Source organism: Mya arenaria, chromosome 6, assembly GCF_026914265.1.
Source record: "Mya arenaria isolate MELC-2E11 chromosome 6, ASM2691426v1".
Classification (NCBI taxonomy): Eukaryota; Metazoa; Mollusca; class Bivalvia; order Myida; family Myidae; genus Mya; species Mya arenaria.
The window spans coordinates 8078081-8096090 of record NC_069127.1 but is presented as its reverse complement, the minus strand read 5'-3'; the positions used below and the strand labels follow the sequence as shown (position 1 = coordinate 8096090).

Here is an 18010-nt window from a genome sequence, read left to right as displayed (position 1 = left end):
TGATCCAAGTTTAGTATTACTTGACTCAGGTGTTTGAGACCTCAATAAATATGAGTCCATTCTTATTTCCAGTTATACAGGAGGGAATCCAAACTGTGAGTTTGGGGATGTGAGCATCGTGAACTGCCTGACAGGCTGGCTACCAGAAGCTATTCCTCTACAGTAAGTACATGCTAGGTGTGCCAGACCTTGTAGAGCCTTGTTTACATGTTTATATAAGCATTTATTTATAAATACAGACGCTGTTGTGAATATTTATCCAAGTAATCGTTTCTATTTCTCTCAGGTTTTCATTTATACTTCTGATGAATGAAAGTTCATGTAATGTTGTGTACAGAATGCATACAGGGTTCTCATGATACTTGTGTTTAATACTTAATTTAAAGCTGTTTTCATGGCAATTGTCCAATGCCCTGCGCTGTTAGAATAATGTTTGGCAAGGCCTTTTATGATTTTCAACATTACAGTAGTAGTGACTGTGTAAGAATTTTGTCTTGTTGATTCAAAAGTTTAATAACAAAGAGTGTCAAGTATATTGGGATTAAAGATTATGCGGTTTAAAGTAGAAACAACTGTCTATATAACACAGTTATTCTTTTGATACTATAATGATAAAACTCAGCAATCGTTACCAGAACACAATTGTCCATTGAAGTGTTAGATTGTGTTATAAATGACTCTAGAGTCACATTTCTTGCTTAATTAATATATGCACTGCAAAAACATATATTCACCTAACATGATATTCAGAATGTGGAATTATAATGTTAGTAATAGCATATGATACTAGAATATTAAATATTGCCATTATGGCTTGTTAAATCAGATCTAGTGTAATAAGATAAAAAAATATCTACATGTGTATTGTTCTGTATAAAAACTATGTAAACTATGTATTAAAGTCTTGTATATACGTTATATCTACATGTATTTTGTTCAGTAAATTGTGTGTAATGGCTATTTGCGTACATGTAGCAATCAGTTTGCTTGATTAGTTTTATGCAATATATTGATTTGATTGGCCAGTGTGTCGTATTTATTTTTAAAACATTCCCACTAACATTTCACATGTCAAATGTATTAATGTTCCAACCTAACCTCACAAGTTTAGCATTTGATCACACAGGGGCTTTTTGATCGGGGACGAGAAGCCCCCTACAGGGAGCGGTCATGCCAAGGTAAAAACATCTGAGTCAGGGCGGGCTTCCCCGCTCGTGTCTGCGGGACAGGTTATTGATAAGTTCATCACACTGAGTAACCAGCCAAGTCGGGAAAACTCCGCTCTGAGGCCAGCGCCCAAGAAAATGTGCTTGAGCGAGGACAACAGGCAAGACCTGCAATGATGTGTGCCTGTGTCCATGTAGATTACACCCTGTTTAGGCCAGAAAGAAAATAATCATTAGATTCTTATCCAGATATGAAAATGGGCTGAACAGCGAATTTAATATTTTCTATAAAAGAAAGCTATCTTCTCGATTTTCTCCCTCTTGCTGCCAAAGGTTAAAAAAATGTCAGAAAAAAGCGTTGAGAATCTATGATTTTTTTACTGGCTGTACCAACTAAGACATGCTTGTAAACTTTGTAATATATTTGTCTGCCTCTATAAAATTATGTACTTTCTTAGAACTTGGTATTGCAGTAAACTGAAAATAATCTATTGAGTTGCTGCAAAACTGCATTATCCTTTTTTGCACACGATAATTATGACAATTTAAATCTGATATTATTTTTTTATAGATATAATCAGTTTAACAGCTTAATTGTTAAACAAAGTACCTTTTAATATTTGGGGAATTGCAGATTAGTTTATTAGGACACTTATTGCATGGAAGATGACTGCATGTCTTGGTTGGGGTTTTTTGCATGTGGAAGATTTTTCTTAAATTTAATTTTAGCTTTAAGCATTTAATGACTTGTGTTAATATTTTGTTGTCACGTATAATTTTGTGTGTTTTTCATTTGACAAAGAGTTGATGTCCTTTTTAATTTTGTTTTGTTAGAAGAGATTTCTTTCCATTTTGTTTGTTTGTCAAGGATCATATAGTGGCTACATACATGTACCTTATTAGCCCACATCCAATGCTTACAAATATCTCCCTATAGAAATCAACCCTTAAACTGCATCCAGAACCCTACAGACAGTTTAGTTTACATGTTTAACTACTGCACTTAAATCATATATCTGTATATTTATTGTGAGTTGTTATGACTGTATTTGTGTATATTTGGTTTGGTGATGGTGACATAAGATTTGTCTATGCTTGCAGCATTTAATTTTTTCTTGTTATTAATGTCTCATTTCATTTTATCATACTTATGTAAACAAACTTTTTTTCATAGTTTCTTTTTAAAACTAGTTCCGGAAATTTTTTGTACCTATCAGATGTCACCAGTCTAGTTCAACTATTTTCTATACCAGTCTAGTGCTGGAATATTTCTGTACCTGTCTGGTTCAAGTACTGCCTCTACCAGTCTAGTGCTGGAATATTTCTGTACCTGTCTGGTTCAAGTACTGCCTCTACCAGTCTAGTGCAGGAATATTTCTGTACCTGTCTGGTTCAATTACTGCCTCTACCAGTCTAGTGCTGGAATATTTCTGTACCTGTCTGGTTCAAGTACTGCCTCTACCAGTCTAGTGCTGGAATATTTCTGTACCTGTCTGGTTCAAGTACTGCCTCTACCAGTCTAGTGCTGGAATATTTCTGTACCTGTCTGGTTCAATTACTGCCTCTACCAGTCTAGTGCTGGAATATTTCTGTACCTGTCTGGTTCAAGTACTGCCTCTACCAGTCTAGTACTGGAATATTTCTGTACCTGTCTGGTTCAATTACTGCCTCTACCAGTCTAGTGCTGGAATATTTCTGTACCTGTCTGGTTCAAGTACTGCCTCTACCAGTCTAGTGCAGGAATATTTCTGTACCTGTCTGGTTCAAGTACTGCCTCTACCAGTCTAGTGCAGGAATATTTCTGTACCTGTCTGGTTCAAGTACTGCCTCTACCAGTCTAGTGCAGGAATATTTCTGTACCTGTCTGGTTCAAGTACTGCCTCTACCAGTCTAGTGCTGGAATATTTCTGTACCTGTCTGGTTCAAGTACTGCCTCTACCAGTCTAGTGCAGGAATATTTCTGTACCAATCTGGTTCAAGTACTGCCTCTACCAGTCTAGTGCAGGAATATTTCTGTACCTGTCTGGTTCAAGTATTTCCTCTACCAGTCTAGTGCTGGAATATTTCTGTACCTGTCTGGTTCAAGTACTGCCTCTACCAGTCTAGTGCTGGAATATTTCTGTACCTGTCTGGTTCAAGTACTGCCTCTACCAGTCTAGTGCTGGAATATTTCTGTACCTGTCTGGTTCAAGTACTGCCTCTACCAGTCTAGTGCAGGAATATTTCTGTACCTGTCTGGTTCAAGTACTTCCTCTACCAGTCTAGTGCTGGAATATTTCTGTACCTGTCTGGTTCAAGTACTTCCTCTACCAGTCTAGTGCTGGAATATTTCTGTACCTGTCTGGTTCAAGTACTGCCTCTACCAGTCTAGTACTGGAATATTTCTGTACCTGTCTGGTTCAAGTACTGCCTCTACCAGTCTAGTGCAGGAATATTTCTGTACCTGTCTGGTTCAAGTACTGCCTCTACCAGTCTAGTGCTGGAATATTTCTGTACCTGTCTGGTTCAAGTACTGCCTCTACCAGTCTAGTGCTGGAATATTTCTGTACCTGTCTGGTTCAAGTACTGCCTCTACCAGTCTAGTACTGGAATATTTCTGTACCTGTCTGGTTCAAGTACTGCCTCTACCAGTCTAGTGCTGGAATATTTCTGTACCTGTCTGGTTCAATTACTGCCTCTACCAGTCTAGTGCAGGAATATTTCTGTACCAATCTGGTTCAAGTACTTCCTCTACCAGTCTAGTGCAGGAATATTTCTGTACCTGTCTGGTTCAAGTATATCCTCTTCCAGTCTAGTGCAGCAATATTCATATACCAGTCTGGTTGAGGAATATTTTTTTTACCAGTCAAGATCTGAAATGTTTCTGTTCAAGTCTTCTTACAGAATAAGTCTACTTCAGGAATAGTTCTGCACAAGTCACGTTCAGGATTTTTTGTTAGCCAGTATAGTTTAAGAATTTTGCTTAGCAGTCTTGTTGAAATAGCTGTTTTTACTAGTATGCCTTTCAGTGAGCTTTATTATTCATGTGCAGGTATCGTCTGTGTTAAATTCCACCTGCAGCTTCTGTCATGTGCCTTATTTTTTCATGTGCAGGTACGGTCATGTGCGTGAGGTTTGGGAGCTGCTAAAGAACGTTTTGCCCGAATTCAGTCTGCCCCTGCAGGACTGGCAGAAAGCCTTGCTGGAAGAGGAGAGGGCGAAGCAGGAGGAGGCCCAAGCACAGGTAGGAACAGGACTAAAGCCACTTGAACCGCAGAGATTCTTAAAGGCAAAATGCCATGTTACCTAGTTTCTTTTCATTGAGATCCTTGAACTTACCATTGCTGTCAATGGACAGTCATACCAAGACTGCTATTTTTATTCTTTTAATGTATTATGCGCTTCCTGATTTTACATTGTAACATGTTGAATTTGTTCATTCAGCGAGTACATTTTGCATAGATAAAACTTATTAGAATCTAATTGAAAGCTTATAAAGTTTTGTATTGGTTTCCAGCAGGAGGGTAACAAGGAGATTGTGGCTGAGAAGGATTCGGCCAGCAAGGATGGGAAGGGGGACAAGCCAGATGCAAAGACCCCTGGGAAGGAAGCAGGCAAGGAGAAAGGGGCTAAGGATGCCAAGGAGAAAGGTAGGTCAGAGGGCAGGCAGGGTTTGTGGTAGTGTTACAATGGGAGTGGGGAAGAAGCTGGACACCAAGAACCTAGGAGAAGGATGTGGCTAGAGAGATAGGAAAGTGGCTCTGGAATTTGTACTATCTTCATTGGAGAGGTGGCAAGTCAAATTGAAAGCGCCGGGGAAGAGCATGGGCAATGGGAATGGACCATGTACACCAAGGAGACAGTATGAATGGGGCTGTCATGAATTTTGGCATGAGCACTGTTTTTAAGGCAGTTTTTATTCACAAGATGTCACCGCATACCAGTTTGTATTGAATGAGTCTTAGCTGGAGACTGGTGCATTTGGCAAATAAAAAGCTGTTGTATATTGGCCAGAATAAAAATGATCTAAAACAGATGTTTCATAGGTAACAAAATCAGAACTGTAAATGAAGCCCTACCATAATGTTGTAACATAAAGTCTTAACTTTACTGTTTTTTAGCTGTTCACTTGGCAATGTTGTCATTTTGGCATATCTTTGACAGTTTACATTGTGTGAAGATCATATGAATGTACATTTTGTGTATATTGTGTGTTACAGAGAAGGGCAAAGAAGGGAAGGACAAGAAGGGAGACAAGGATAAAGACAAGAAAGGTGAAAGTAAGTGTCAGCTGGCCGTCTGGGGCGTCTTCTTGTTTACTAAACACTGACATACGACTGTGCTCTGTCCTAACATGTAGGCAATGTCCTAACATGCAGGCAGTGTCCTAACATGCAGACAGCGTCCTAACATGCAGGCAGTGTCCTTACATGCAGGCAGTGTCCTAACATGGAGGCAGTGTCCTAACATGCAGGCAGTGTCCTAACATGCAGGCAGCGTCCTAACATGCAGGCAGTGTCCTAACATGCAGGCAGTGTCCTAACATGCAGGCAGTGTCCTAACATGCAGGCAGTGTCCTAACATGCAGGCAGTGTCCTTACATGTGGGCAGTGTCCTAACATGCAGGCAGTGTCCTAACATGGAGGCAGTGTCCTAACATGCAGGCAGTGTCCTAACCATTAATGATGTAGTTAGTGTATTTCGAGTGTAATTTAAGCTGTTTTGATTTAATTTGTTCTGACAGTAACACTATAACAATATATATATGTTAACCAGAGAAAAGTAACTGTTGAAGACTAAAATAAGGGTATATATTGTGGTATGTGATTTCTAATAATAGAAACATGAACTTTTATGGGCTAGATAGCAAGTCCAGGAAGACAGTCATACTTTACCTTTGATTTCTGTTACCAATTGTTAATCAGGTAGCGCATTAGGGAAGAGTACGCCACTTAAACAGAAAGCGGGTGAGCCAATATTGTGTGACTTGGCTAAATACTGTCACAGCCCAAACTACACAGTTTGACCTTGTCTCGCAGTCACTTGGGAGCACACATACCATTCAGTGACAATGATTTCATTTTTGTTGCCTTTTGATCTTCTTGCTTATTTCACTATTAAAAGCTCACAAAAATCATAACAACAGCTTTGCCGTAAAATATCTTTAATTCAGATCCAGTCATTATTGCACAAATAATTTTAATGAAAATGTGATTACAGTAATAATGGCCCATTTTGAATACCTGGCTAGGATTTCTGTTACTAAAATTATTAACACAAAAAACATTGTTACAGATTTAGAATTGTCACCAACAAAAAGGGGTCAGAGTCGTTTGGGCTCTAGTCGTAAAAATATGTCAAGTCGTCTTGACGTTGACACGGGTAAGCTCTTAGGAAACCCCACATGGTTGTTGTCTGTATCCGTACATTGCACTGTTATGCCTAGCTGCAGGGTGCTATTATTTTCGGCTTATAGATGATATTTTGCTTTGAGATAATACTGAGAATGCGCAGCAGTATTTGATATCGGAGCCATACAAACTAACCTCATTGTTTTAGTTGTACAAGTATGTACCTAAATCTTTGCATTTTGTTTTTATGCTTGCAAAATTGTAGATATTGTAAATATATCTTGGTGTGAAAGTGAAAAGTTTCTATGTGACATTGAATAAAAAAGCAGGTAGAGCCTTTTAGCTTTCAACCCATATATTTGTTGGGTTGGTGCCATAATGTTCCAAGTGACATGAAAGTAATATTTGATGCATTCTGGGACTAACCCCAATAAATAATACTTAATGTATGCATGTTTCATGCTTAATTCATTTGTCCCGATATACTTGAATAAGCAAGGCAGGGTGTTAAACAATAATTAAGTTAGAGGGAGGACATGAGGTGTGATTCCGCCGCTGTCATGCCAACCAGGCGAGATAAAAACATGGAAACATTCCTTACTGTAATGAACACTGGGTATTTACAGGAGACTACCTTAAACGTGGTGCAAGTAGTCGGTTAAGTAACCGCACCACAGACACTTGGGGTAGGTAGCCCTTACAGAGGTTTGATATGTATTCGTATATCGTCACATTACGCTTTTATCATCTTCCCGTAGGTATCTTCGTACTCGTTACTGTGAAATCAACTTTGTTCTTAGTCACTAATTTCCAGGGAATAGGGCAAGCAACAGGTTAAAGGTCCTGATGAAATATTAATCCTAAACATGCTGACAATGCAGGCAAATTTCAGTCAAGTTTTTGTATTTTATTCTTTCTTTTGTTCACTTTTACCTTTCCAAGAATTTAATTACCATAAATGTGTTTATTTAGGGAGAAAACATGTAATTTTGGTCCGGCCACATATATGATTTCACAGTATGTGGTACATGCTCTCTATATTTGATTTTCAGTCTTTCAGGTGATTTATACATTCTGTTCATATCTGTTATGTATTTTCTTTTAAATATTGTAGTAGTTTGTAACGTCTTTGCTATGGTGTCAAGTATAAGTGGTGGCTATTCTCTGTGTGGTCTATCATACGATGAGGGTGAAGACATTTTACTCATGCTTTCACATAGTTGTTAATTTATTCACGTTTTGCAAAGTATCTCTAGGAGTGATAAGGCATCTCTGATTGTTAAGGAGAGTTCTCCGTATAGTTTTGGTACATGTTTGTTTTTAGCACATAGTTGTATTTTATATATACATGTATTCATGCATGTTAGATGTACAAAGTGAGTATCATACATATATACGTGTAGTTCAAACACATTTTGTTTTAAGTCAGCATCAGGTGTCAACATAAAAATATTTTTTTTACATATTTGAAGTAAAATACTATGAAATATATTAATCTCAAAACTAGTAATTTAATGATGGTACAAATAAATATTACCTGCTGTTTTCTGTAGACAGCTTTTTTTTTGGAATTGTTTAACTTCTACTAATAAGCTTTCTGATGATGCTTAATTAATAATATTTATGAAAAATCCTTTAGCCTATTTTTCCTAAATGATTGTGGAAAGGATTTGTATCTGCCTCTCATCACAAATAATGAATGCTCAAAAACATAATAAGTTGTAAAAACAGATGGCTTGAGAACATTTTTTAGCAAGTGTATAACTAAATTGTATGATTGATCTATAGCCATATAGCCATATATTTGCATGATATTATAAAGTATACTTTAAGTAGCCCAGTTTTGTAGTCATCTAATCAACTCCAAAACAACATTCCCTGATTTTGCTGATTTAAGCAAAGATTTATACATAATAGTTAAGTGTTCAAATAGTTCACTAATGTATAAGAGAGGATGTAAAAAAAAATTGTAAGCACTATTTTGATTCCCATACATCATTGTATATATCACATCTGGACGTTGTAACATTCTTATAGACGTGATAAGATAAGTTAAAATGTTCTCATAGTTAGAAATAAGTTTGAAATGTAACAGTGCCTGACTGCCATTACAGAGGAAAGGATTCCGCGTGGCTCTAGTCGCATGTCCACATATAGTCGCAGTGAGATGTCAGCAGGTAACCATGGAAACTACGGGGCATGGTTTTTGTCTCCTAGAGACCATTTTATAATGGCATCTCCTAGAGTTTTTGTTTCTTATATTTATATTATTTGAATATATGTGTATGCAGCTGCTTTTTTATACAATGTTAATATTATTGTACATGTTGGCTTGAAAAACTAGTTTCATTACAAAGCATGGCACAATTGAAAATCTTGATATTAGATTTTCAGATTCTCTTAAGGATTTTGGGATAAAAATAATCAGTGGCATGGGCATTTTTAAAAGCATGTCATAGATTTAAAAATTGATACTCCCTAAACTTGGACCATATTGATGACCACTGTCATTTTTTTGTCAGAAACACATTGCGGTGCAGGGTTTAGACAGGGTCAGGCAGGGATGAAAATATTGTTTTGTGTAACCTTATTTTAGTCTGAAAAGTGTATTTTGATGATGTAAAGCAATTAATTTCTTTTTCCAGCCAATATAACTTTGAAGTATACTGGAATTATAATATAAACTGTGTACGTCATGACACATTATCAATCACATTTTGTAATCTCTACAATGAAGAATGTTGCTTGTGGTGTCTTTATGTAGTTTTGATAATGATTATCAGCAAAACCCTTCCAGAGACATTTTAAAGCGTTCCTATTTTATATGACATATTTGCACACAAAATTACTGAATGTGCATACATGTAATGTGTTTATAAAAGCTATGTTCAAAATGCATTTTGGGAAGGGTTCTGCTAATAAAAAAATGCAACCCCACATGTCTTACATGAAAATTGGATTATTTTTTTTTTGAAATACAATAGCTTTGCATAAATTTTGTTATGAGCTCTTTCTAGTCTTAAATTTGCTACTAACAAATGCAAGAATATTTCATTTAACATGTTGGGTGTATGTTTTGTGTATTTGTTCATCATATGGGGACTATCCCCACCTCCCTCTCTCTGTCATTAAAGCCCCACCCCCTATGAACCTTCGCTATGATGTTGTTATAACCAGAGTAACCAGCGTGTTTTCCCAGAGTTTACTAACCCTCTCCTAGATCGGGATGTGCTTGTACTTGTAGCCTGATGGTATGGGAATGCTTTAGAATGTACACCATATATTACAATAATTTAGTTTTTATTGCATGAATTTTGAAACTGTTAATTCCTTATACATTTTAACATGGGGCTGAACAAAATTGTCTTGGTACATTGATGTAAGATGAAGGCTTTTTTAACAAATTGTGTGTGTTGGATTTGTTCATAGATATATTTCCTTCTAATGCTGTGTCCATTTTCAGTTATTTTTTGCCAAATTGTACATGACGCAGATAATATAGAAATATGTCATGAAATAAAAACTTTCATAAAAAGGTGTCATTAACAAGTATCTTGAGATATATGTTATTAAGACAAGTAGAATGAATGTTATTATCATTCGTGCCATTAGAGGACCATACATGTCCGTCATTGATTGTGAATGGTAGTTCTGACTTCCTGATCCTCTCACATTGTCAATGAGTTGTCCCCCTTATCTTGGCCAAGTGGTTTAGGGCAAGGAACCAATTGTCAGCTGGGCCCCAGTCATATAGGAACTGGTATGGAATTGATATTCACTGTCGTTGTAATGTCTTTCTTATAAATGAATTGGAATCACTGGAATTTGCTGTGCATTACAGTGCAGGCATTTGAGTCACATATAAGAATTGTAGTTCTTTTCTAGATGTCCTTTAAAAAAACAGAAAATATTCATTTTTGTACCATTGTAGTGAAGCACATGTTGATATTATTTTTAAGAGGAACTAGCGTTACAAGTTTGTTTTGAATAGAGCATTTCCAATTGAGATTTAACCCCGTAGGTTTGTTTCAAATTATTCATTTATTTTACATCTCAGAGATGGTCTTAATAACTAAGTAACTTGCTAAAATTGAATGTTATGTGATGAGAGTTTGACCCCTGTTAAAGGTCATAGTGGCTCATTGCGTAAGGCAGGAAGTCGGTTACATATCACATTGGAGGAGAAAAAAGAAGAAGATTCAGAGGAAAATAATGGTACAAATTGTAACCAGTATTGTGTACATTGCACTTTGGGGCTTGTTCAGTTCCACTTTAAATTGATATTTAAAAGAGATTTGCTCGCTCAAGTTACCGTAAGTTCAATAAGTCCCACACCTTAAAGTGATTGGCACGATGAATAAACAAGACTTAATTGAAATTTTATAATGAGGGATTATTATACATGTACATGTACTTTAAACATTTCTGTTAAGCAATACTTTTTACATTTTATAAAACATAATGATGGTAATATATCAGAACTAGGATCCTCCGTGCGGAATGTTAGCCGGCTGCAAAGGGGCCAGAGCCGTGCAGGCTGTAAGTCCCCATATTGTGTTCACTATGATGTTTATTGGTTTTTTTCTCCAAAATGCTGCTTTAAAAATCACCATTTTTGTCTTTCAAACAATTTGATATAAATTTGTTATCTCCTGTTAAGATTTGATTATGGAAACAATTTGAATCATGAGGTTGATTTTTACTCGACTACAGTGGCAAAAAAGAAAAGTTCTGGGGCATTGCTTCGGAAACCAGTCCTGGCTGCTGTCAAGGATGATCCAGAAGTTGAGGGGGAGACAAGCGATTCGTCTGGTAACTGTAACCATGCCAACAAGCTATTGTTATGTGAAGTAGTGGTTACCGAGGCAACTCAGATGTCAGATCTCAGTGTCAGTTGATGTTCACAGTTACCATGGCAACGCAATGTCTTATGTTGAATCTCACAGTGTCAGTTGACGGTCACAGTTACCATGGCAACACAATGTCTTATGTTGGATCTAATGGCGTCAGTTGACGGTCACAGTTACCATGGCAACACAATGTCTTATGTTTTATCTAATGGTGTCAGTTGACGGTCACAGTAACCATGGCAACCTGATGTATTATGTTGTATCTCACGGTGTCAGTTGACAGTCACAGTTACATTGGCAACACAATTTCTAATGTTGTTTTTCACAGCGTCAATTTGTGGTCACATCATTGAAATTCTTGGTATGTGCATGAAAACAGTATTGAGTATATTCCGCATGTACATGCATTTTGTTTTTTATCACTTGTTATTATACATGTAATTTTGATAAGTATAAATGTATGTGTTATGCACAAAATGTATTTATATGTAATTCCTACATTGTATGTATAACTACATATTTCAGTGTTATCTCTGATTTCATAAAACACATTGGTGTACATGTAGGTTTGGATTGTTTTTGAACAGTATCAATATTGTGTGACTTATTATACTGCTTGTTAGATTTTTGTGTCACAATGTTTAGTTGCTTTGGAAAAATTTCAGATTTTTGATCTCCTTCAAATAATAATTAAGGTTTTGTATATAGATTCCAGTGTTAATACCATGATGATGATAAATTTACCAAATAGAATATTACATGTATATATTATATTGCAGTGAAGAGAGATATTGATTCAATATTTGTTTGTAAAATTGAATGATAAAAATGTATGGTATTATAATACAGAGGGATTAATCAAATACTTCACATGATCTTATATGACTGAGGACATGTTCCACTTTAAGCAGTGCATTGTAACTATCAGTGTAGTGTAACCTTGTTTCTGTATGTTACAGAGGAGAAGACGCTAGATGAAGCCCCGATACCGGAGAACCCGGAGCTTGTCATATTTGCCTCGTACAGGAGCCCACCTAAACACCCTGTGAAAGTCTCTGTGATGGGGGAAAATGTAAGTAAACAAAACAGTCATGTAGTAATCATTTAGATATACACAAAACAAATGAATTAGATGTTAATATTAAGTAACTTTCTAGTTGAGCTGTTATCAATTATTATGTTTATTTTAACATTGTGAGATATTTAAAAGAAATAACATAATTCTTTAACTAATAACAGGCCTACAACCGAGGTAATCTATTTGCTGATACAGTTTCAACTAACACTTTCTCATTTCCCTATTCCTATAGGGACAGTTATAATATTTGTAGATCTGTAAAATCTTCAAATGAAATTGAATTAAGCAAAACTGTCCAAATTGTCTTTGCTAAGGGAACAATATACTCTTTTGAAATAATTCTAAACTGCCTTATATTAAATTTGATACTACCCATGATAACAGGCTGACACAAGTGAGCGACTCCGCCAGAACGGGTTCTCATACCTGTATCCCCACCCAGTGTTGATCACCCAGACACGTTCCTGCCCCCTCGAACCCCCACCCCCGCCGGAGAAAATACCCGCCTGGAAGCTTATAAGACCTCGCAAGAAGAAAACAACCCCATCTGATGAACCTGTCTGTGAGTTGCTGCCCATGATTGTGTTGTTTACAGTCAAATATAGATAATGGCATCTTAAGCTCAGTTTTTACAGTGTTGCTTACTTTATTTAGTTATCAATTAATAGAATTTAATTGCTGTTTGCTTGAACATATGCATCAAAACAGTAGGAAGTACCTAGAAATAAATATAAATGACTATTAAACTATTTCAGATGGGTTTCCCTTTACCCTGCATGAATTTCTCATATTCAAAAGAGACCCCTGGCTATTTTTCAGGATTAATATCATATGCTGTTAGATCCCCGACATTGAATTTAACAAATCAACAAATTTTATTGAAACAGAATGAATTTAAAGGATTTACACTTTACAAACAAAAAGTGTCAGAATGATATACTGTAATTTGTGTTTGAATTTTACAGTTATTTTAAGAAAAAATCACAATTGACAAGAAGAACTGGTGAAGTGTTATTGAACATTTTCGTTTTTAAACTTTCAGCCACACCAGAACCACCCAAGCCCATACAGTGTGTTGAGGTCACCTCCCCGTTCGTCAACTACAAAGTCAGCCCTGTCCCCATTCCTACAGACACGTAAGAAATTTCATGAGCAGGAATTACAGTTTTAATCTAGTAATGGACCTGGCCTTCTTTATAGGTGACCAGAATAAGCAAATTTAAAGACAGGTATTTCTTAACCTGTGATATAATTATTGCACTTCTGTAATATAAAGAAAGGCATTGTTAAAAGTACATATGTACATGGTAAAAAATTACATTTCTTTTTAATTTTGAAAGTTTTGAACACCAAAGACTCCTAAAATCTAATCCTTTTTGGCCCTATAGGCCAGTTGACAAAATCCAGGCTGCATTCAACCCTTGTTGTGGAAAGGCCTCAAAATGAGTTTCCATTCTTAATTAAAGTCACGTTGTACTTACAGTCACAGACCAAAATCTGCCCTTGAGCGGGGTGGTACACGTTCACGGCCTGGAACAGCTGTTCAATCGATCGAGGAGACGGACGAGAATGCCCCAGAACCCGAGCCTGTCCCGGAGCCTTCAAAAGAAGAACAGAAAGAGGAGGTAACTGTGTGTAAAGTCTTGTATATTGTAAACTTCATTTGCTGCCGTGGCATACATCGATGAAAGTCAATTGGAAACAAATGTAAATGTTGTGTGCCGATTGTGCTGTTTGAGGGTGAATAGTATACTGATAATACTTTAATTTGTGCCACCATATTGCATGCATGTTTTATTTGTTCTATAAGTAACTGGCATTTGATAAGTAAGAAGACTGGCCTACAGCAACATATGCTGATGTTCTATAAGTAACTGGCATTTGATAAGTAAGAAGACTGGCCTACAGCAACATATGCTGATGTTCTATAAGTGAAGCTGGTTGTATATATATGCAAAATATCGCAGGTTTGAAATGAGTGATGCTGAAGAATATGGATACTCTTCTTTTGTTTTTAATTTTGGTGCATTTTAAAGTATAGGATTAATGCGTTCTTAAAATGTGGCTGATTTTTGCTAAACGTTTTATTACAATGTGCTAACAGTATTGAAGTTATGCTTATTACAAAATACATAATGCTGCATTTTGTTATCCATGACATGTTTGTTTTGCTAGACTCATCCATTCATTTTTATCAGTGTGTCTGTTTTTCCAAGAAACTGGATATGCTCCATTTTAAGTTATTCCCCATTTTCGTCTGAAAAACAACAAGCGATCATTGAAGTATTGTGTGGTGTTCTTGTTTGAAGTTTCCATTTTAACTGCATCTGCTCAATATGATTAATATGCAGTTTTTGACAAGTTACCCATTGTTTAGTTTTGTTGTAATGCCCATGTATCATAGCCTTTTATATTATTCATCTATAATCAAATGGGTGCCAGATCCTTGTATCAGTTTTATAAATGTATTCAATAATGTTCCCTGATGTACTGAAAAAAGGCCTTACAATTGATTGATTTTGTATTCTTTTTAAAAAATGAACTTAATAGTATGTCAAGACTGTGTGACTATGATAGCCAGCAGGCATCCAGCTTTTTATAGCAAATAAATACACAAAATTCTCAAAAATTCTGAAATTTCCAATTACAAGGGTTTGGTATCCAACCAATGATATGTTAGGCATTTCATACAGTAGTAGTGTTGATTGTAGCATATATGCTATGTGCCAATATAACAGGCTTTCAATAACCATGTAACAAGCTAGATGTTGTTGTGTGTATGTTTAGTTAACCCCCATCGAAGTTGTCGAAGAAAAACCCACCACCCCTAGCAAGAGGACCGGGCGTAAATCTGCCGGTAAAAAGGAACCAGAGGTATTAAGTTACGTGTGTAGTCAATGTTTGTACCGCTTCTTGAGGATTTGGTGGTTTTTAACGTAGACTCATATAATTCCTTTAGAAGTTATTGATGCCTTTATTTATGACTGCTTTAAATAATGTTTGAAAATGGAATGGTTCAAAGTTTTTTTTTACTTGATGGAAGTCTCACATTTCTCTTGTGTTAATTACTGTTAACTAGTTTTAGCGTTGAATTAAGTATACGATATTGTGCGAAAACTCGTTAATATTTTATGATAGGTTGACAGACATTTGTTTTGTCAAGGAAATCTAAATCTGATTATCAATAAGAGACCAATCAGGTACAATATAAGTAGATATTCCCTTAAGATCAATCATGATCATAGATTGTTTCTATTTTGCGAATTATTTTTTTCACGATCATTTTGTTTTTGCCAATTTTGTGAGGGTTAAAATTCATGGCTCACTATATAGTCTTAGAAAGCAAAGAAAACTTGAATTGTTCCTTATGTATTAAATATGTGACCTTATTGACTAGCAATTAATTGCAAAGTTAAACCCTTGCAAAATTAAAACAATGTACAATTAATGAATGTTACTATAGCTTCCATTTATGATTCTTCATTAGTCATCACCCAAGCCAGAGCGGAAGGGGAGCAGCAAGAATACGGCTCAGAAGGAGAGGGAGCGGACAAAGTCTGTGTCCAAACCCCCGTCACGCGAGGGAAGCAGGAAGGAGGAACGTGAAAAGTCTGCTGAAAAGTTGGCAGGTGGGGTGCTTTGAAGGTTTTATATAGGATAGGTGTTTGGTACATTTGGTTTATTTCCCAACAGACAAATACATGTTAAGTGTGATTTATAAGATAAGAATTGTTTTATGTTAATGAAATTCACTATTATAATAGTATTATACCTCTGCAGTGTAACAAAGTAATACAAGTAAAAAAGTTTAAATTGATAGATATATAGGGGTATTCTGTTTTTTTTTTGCTGTATTTGAAGGCCAAGTTTACACAATAAATGAATTTTCAATAAAGTAATGTTTTTAATGGAATTTACATCTAAGTTTTACCATGTTTCCCCTTGTAGAACCAAATGCCCCACAGAGCCCACCAAGCCAGCTAGAGGCCCCAGGAGCAGGAGACCAGGCAGGGGGCCTTGCCCCACCACCAGAGAATGGGGCAGGGGAGGGCCTTGACATGCCTGAGGGTGAGGTTCCTGTAGAGGAGCCCAAACAGGAGGAAGAGCTGCCCAAGACGAAGAAAAAATGGATGGACTTTGAGGAGTTCTGCAGGTGCTTCAAGTAAGTAGAAATGATGGGGACAACATGAAGATATTGCGGACTACTCTATCCGGAACCGAAAGAAACTAGATAAAAATTTAATCATACAAGTGAATAGTGTCAATTTTGATATTTGTGCACTCGTATCAATGTTAAGGGATATAATTCTTAATGGAAACCATACCAATATTTATATTGCAGAATGTAATGTTATTGTTGTAATAGAGGTTTCAGTTAGGTCAATAAATTAACCATATAAATTCAGCATAAATTCAGTTGTTTTGCTATGTATTTTCAATAATAAAATGAAAAACAAATGGACTTTGCCTATTGCAGGACGCTGTACATCTACCACAAGCCGAACACCCACCCCTGTTCCGTGAAACACTCCGACCTCAAGGTACATAACTCTTCCCCACTTTCAGTCCCAAGTCCGTGAATCAAGAGCACTCTTTAGTAATAAAAATGTCATAGGAGAAATATTTTGAACTCATAGAAGTGTCCAAGTGAGGAATTTGTCTTTTTCACTTTCCTTTCATTGCTTATAATGTTATTCATAACTTCAAGTTCTGGTATTAATTTACTTAAAAGAGAACAAAATGGTTAAAATATAAAACTTTGATAAGTACATACATTGATAAGTACATACATGTAAGGAGAATTTACTTGTAATATTACAATATATTTACAGGGTTCGAATTTAGACTTGGATACTCGCAAAAAGCGAGCGACATTTACAAATTGCGAGTGGCTTTTATTAACGCATGCAAAATTCTGCGAGTGGCTTTTTCTAGACCACAAAATGTTAAAAGGACAGTAGAATAAACATGAACTTAACTCCGCTACGTAGTCGAGTGTAAACAGCCTATAAGTGGCATGTTTACACTACCAGTATAAAGAAGACAGTACGGAGTCACGCTCTAGTAAGTTTTCAAAAATAGAACAAATACGGAAAAGGCAGAGTTTTATCTCAAATCTTTCCGGGATGCTCCGAGGCGTGCATTATACAAAGTGAATACGAATGACGTAATCACCTAGCTCAATCATTGGCTAAATTTAGCGCTTCTGCACACTATATGTAAACCCCATCATACTTTGAATATATTTTCGCCCAACTGTCAAAATGAATAGACTACGTCGATCGATATATTTCATGGTCCAAAGTATCCACGCTACATTTACTGTTGCTTTTTTATTTCAAATTTATTGATTTTAATACTTACAGACTTAATGAAATCTGTAGCTACTTGTCGAATGGGTATTAAATTACCCAATGTCGAGGGTAAATATACAAAGTGAACAATGTCAAATTATTGAACAGCTTTGTTATCAAAAAGCTGCCAGCATCAGATGAGTCTTTCCGTACCCCCCAAATAGAATAAGCCAACAAGTTCTAGTAGTCGAGTCACTCAAGATTGATACTTTTTAACATTCATAATATGTCT

At 36.2% G+C, this 18010-nt stretch overlaps 1 protein-coding gene across 8 annotated transcripts in view; it reads left to right on the top strand.

Moving 5' to 3' along the window:
• The window catches only part of LOC128237037 (androglobin-like), a 105562-nt gene that overhangs the window by 63371 nt on the left and 24181 nt on the right, over positions 1-18010 (top strand). The window contains exons 10-24 of one of the 8 annotated variants that reach the window (XM_052952216.1): positions 73-162; positions 1127-1327; positions 4260-4389; positions 4663-4795; positions 5366-5425; positions 7123-7182; positions 8611-8673; positions 12306-12418; positions 12809-12986; positions 13467-13560; positions 13908-14049; positions 15212-15298; positions 15912-16053; positions 16373-16586; positions 16902-16965. In XM_052952216.1, coding sequence (XP_052808176.1) covers positions 73-162; positions 1127-1327; positions 4260-4389; positions 4663-4795; positions 5366-5425; positions 7123-7182; positions 8611-8673; positions 12306-12418; positions 12809-12986; positions 13467-13560; positions 13908-14049; positions 15212-15298; positions 15912-16053; positions 16373-16586; positions 16902-16965 — 1771 coding nt within the window. Of the gene's footprint in view, positions 1-72; positions 163-1126; positions 1328-4259; positions 4390-4662; positions 4796-5365; positions 5426-6070; positions 6113-6440; positions 6528-7122; positions 7183-8610; positions 8674-12305; positions 12419-12808; positions 12987-13466; positions 13561-13907; positions 14050-15211; positions 15299-15911; positions 16054-16372; positions 16587-16901; positions 16966-18010 lie in introns of all 8 variants that reach the window. The other 7 variants (XM_052952215.1, XM_052952221.1, XM_052952217.1 and 4 more) reach the window with 7 other exon arrangements.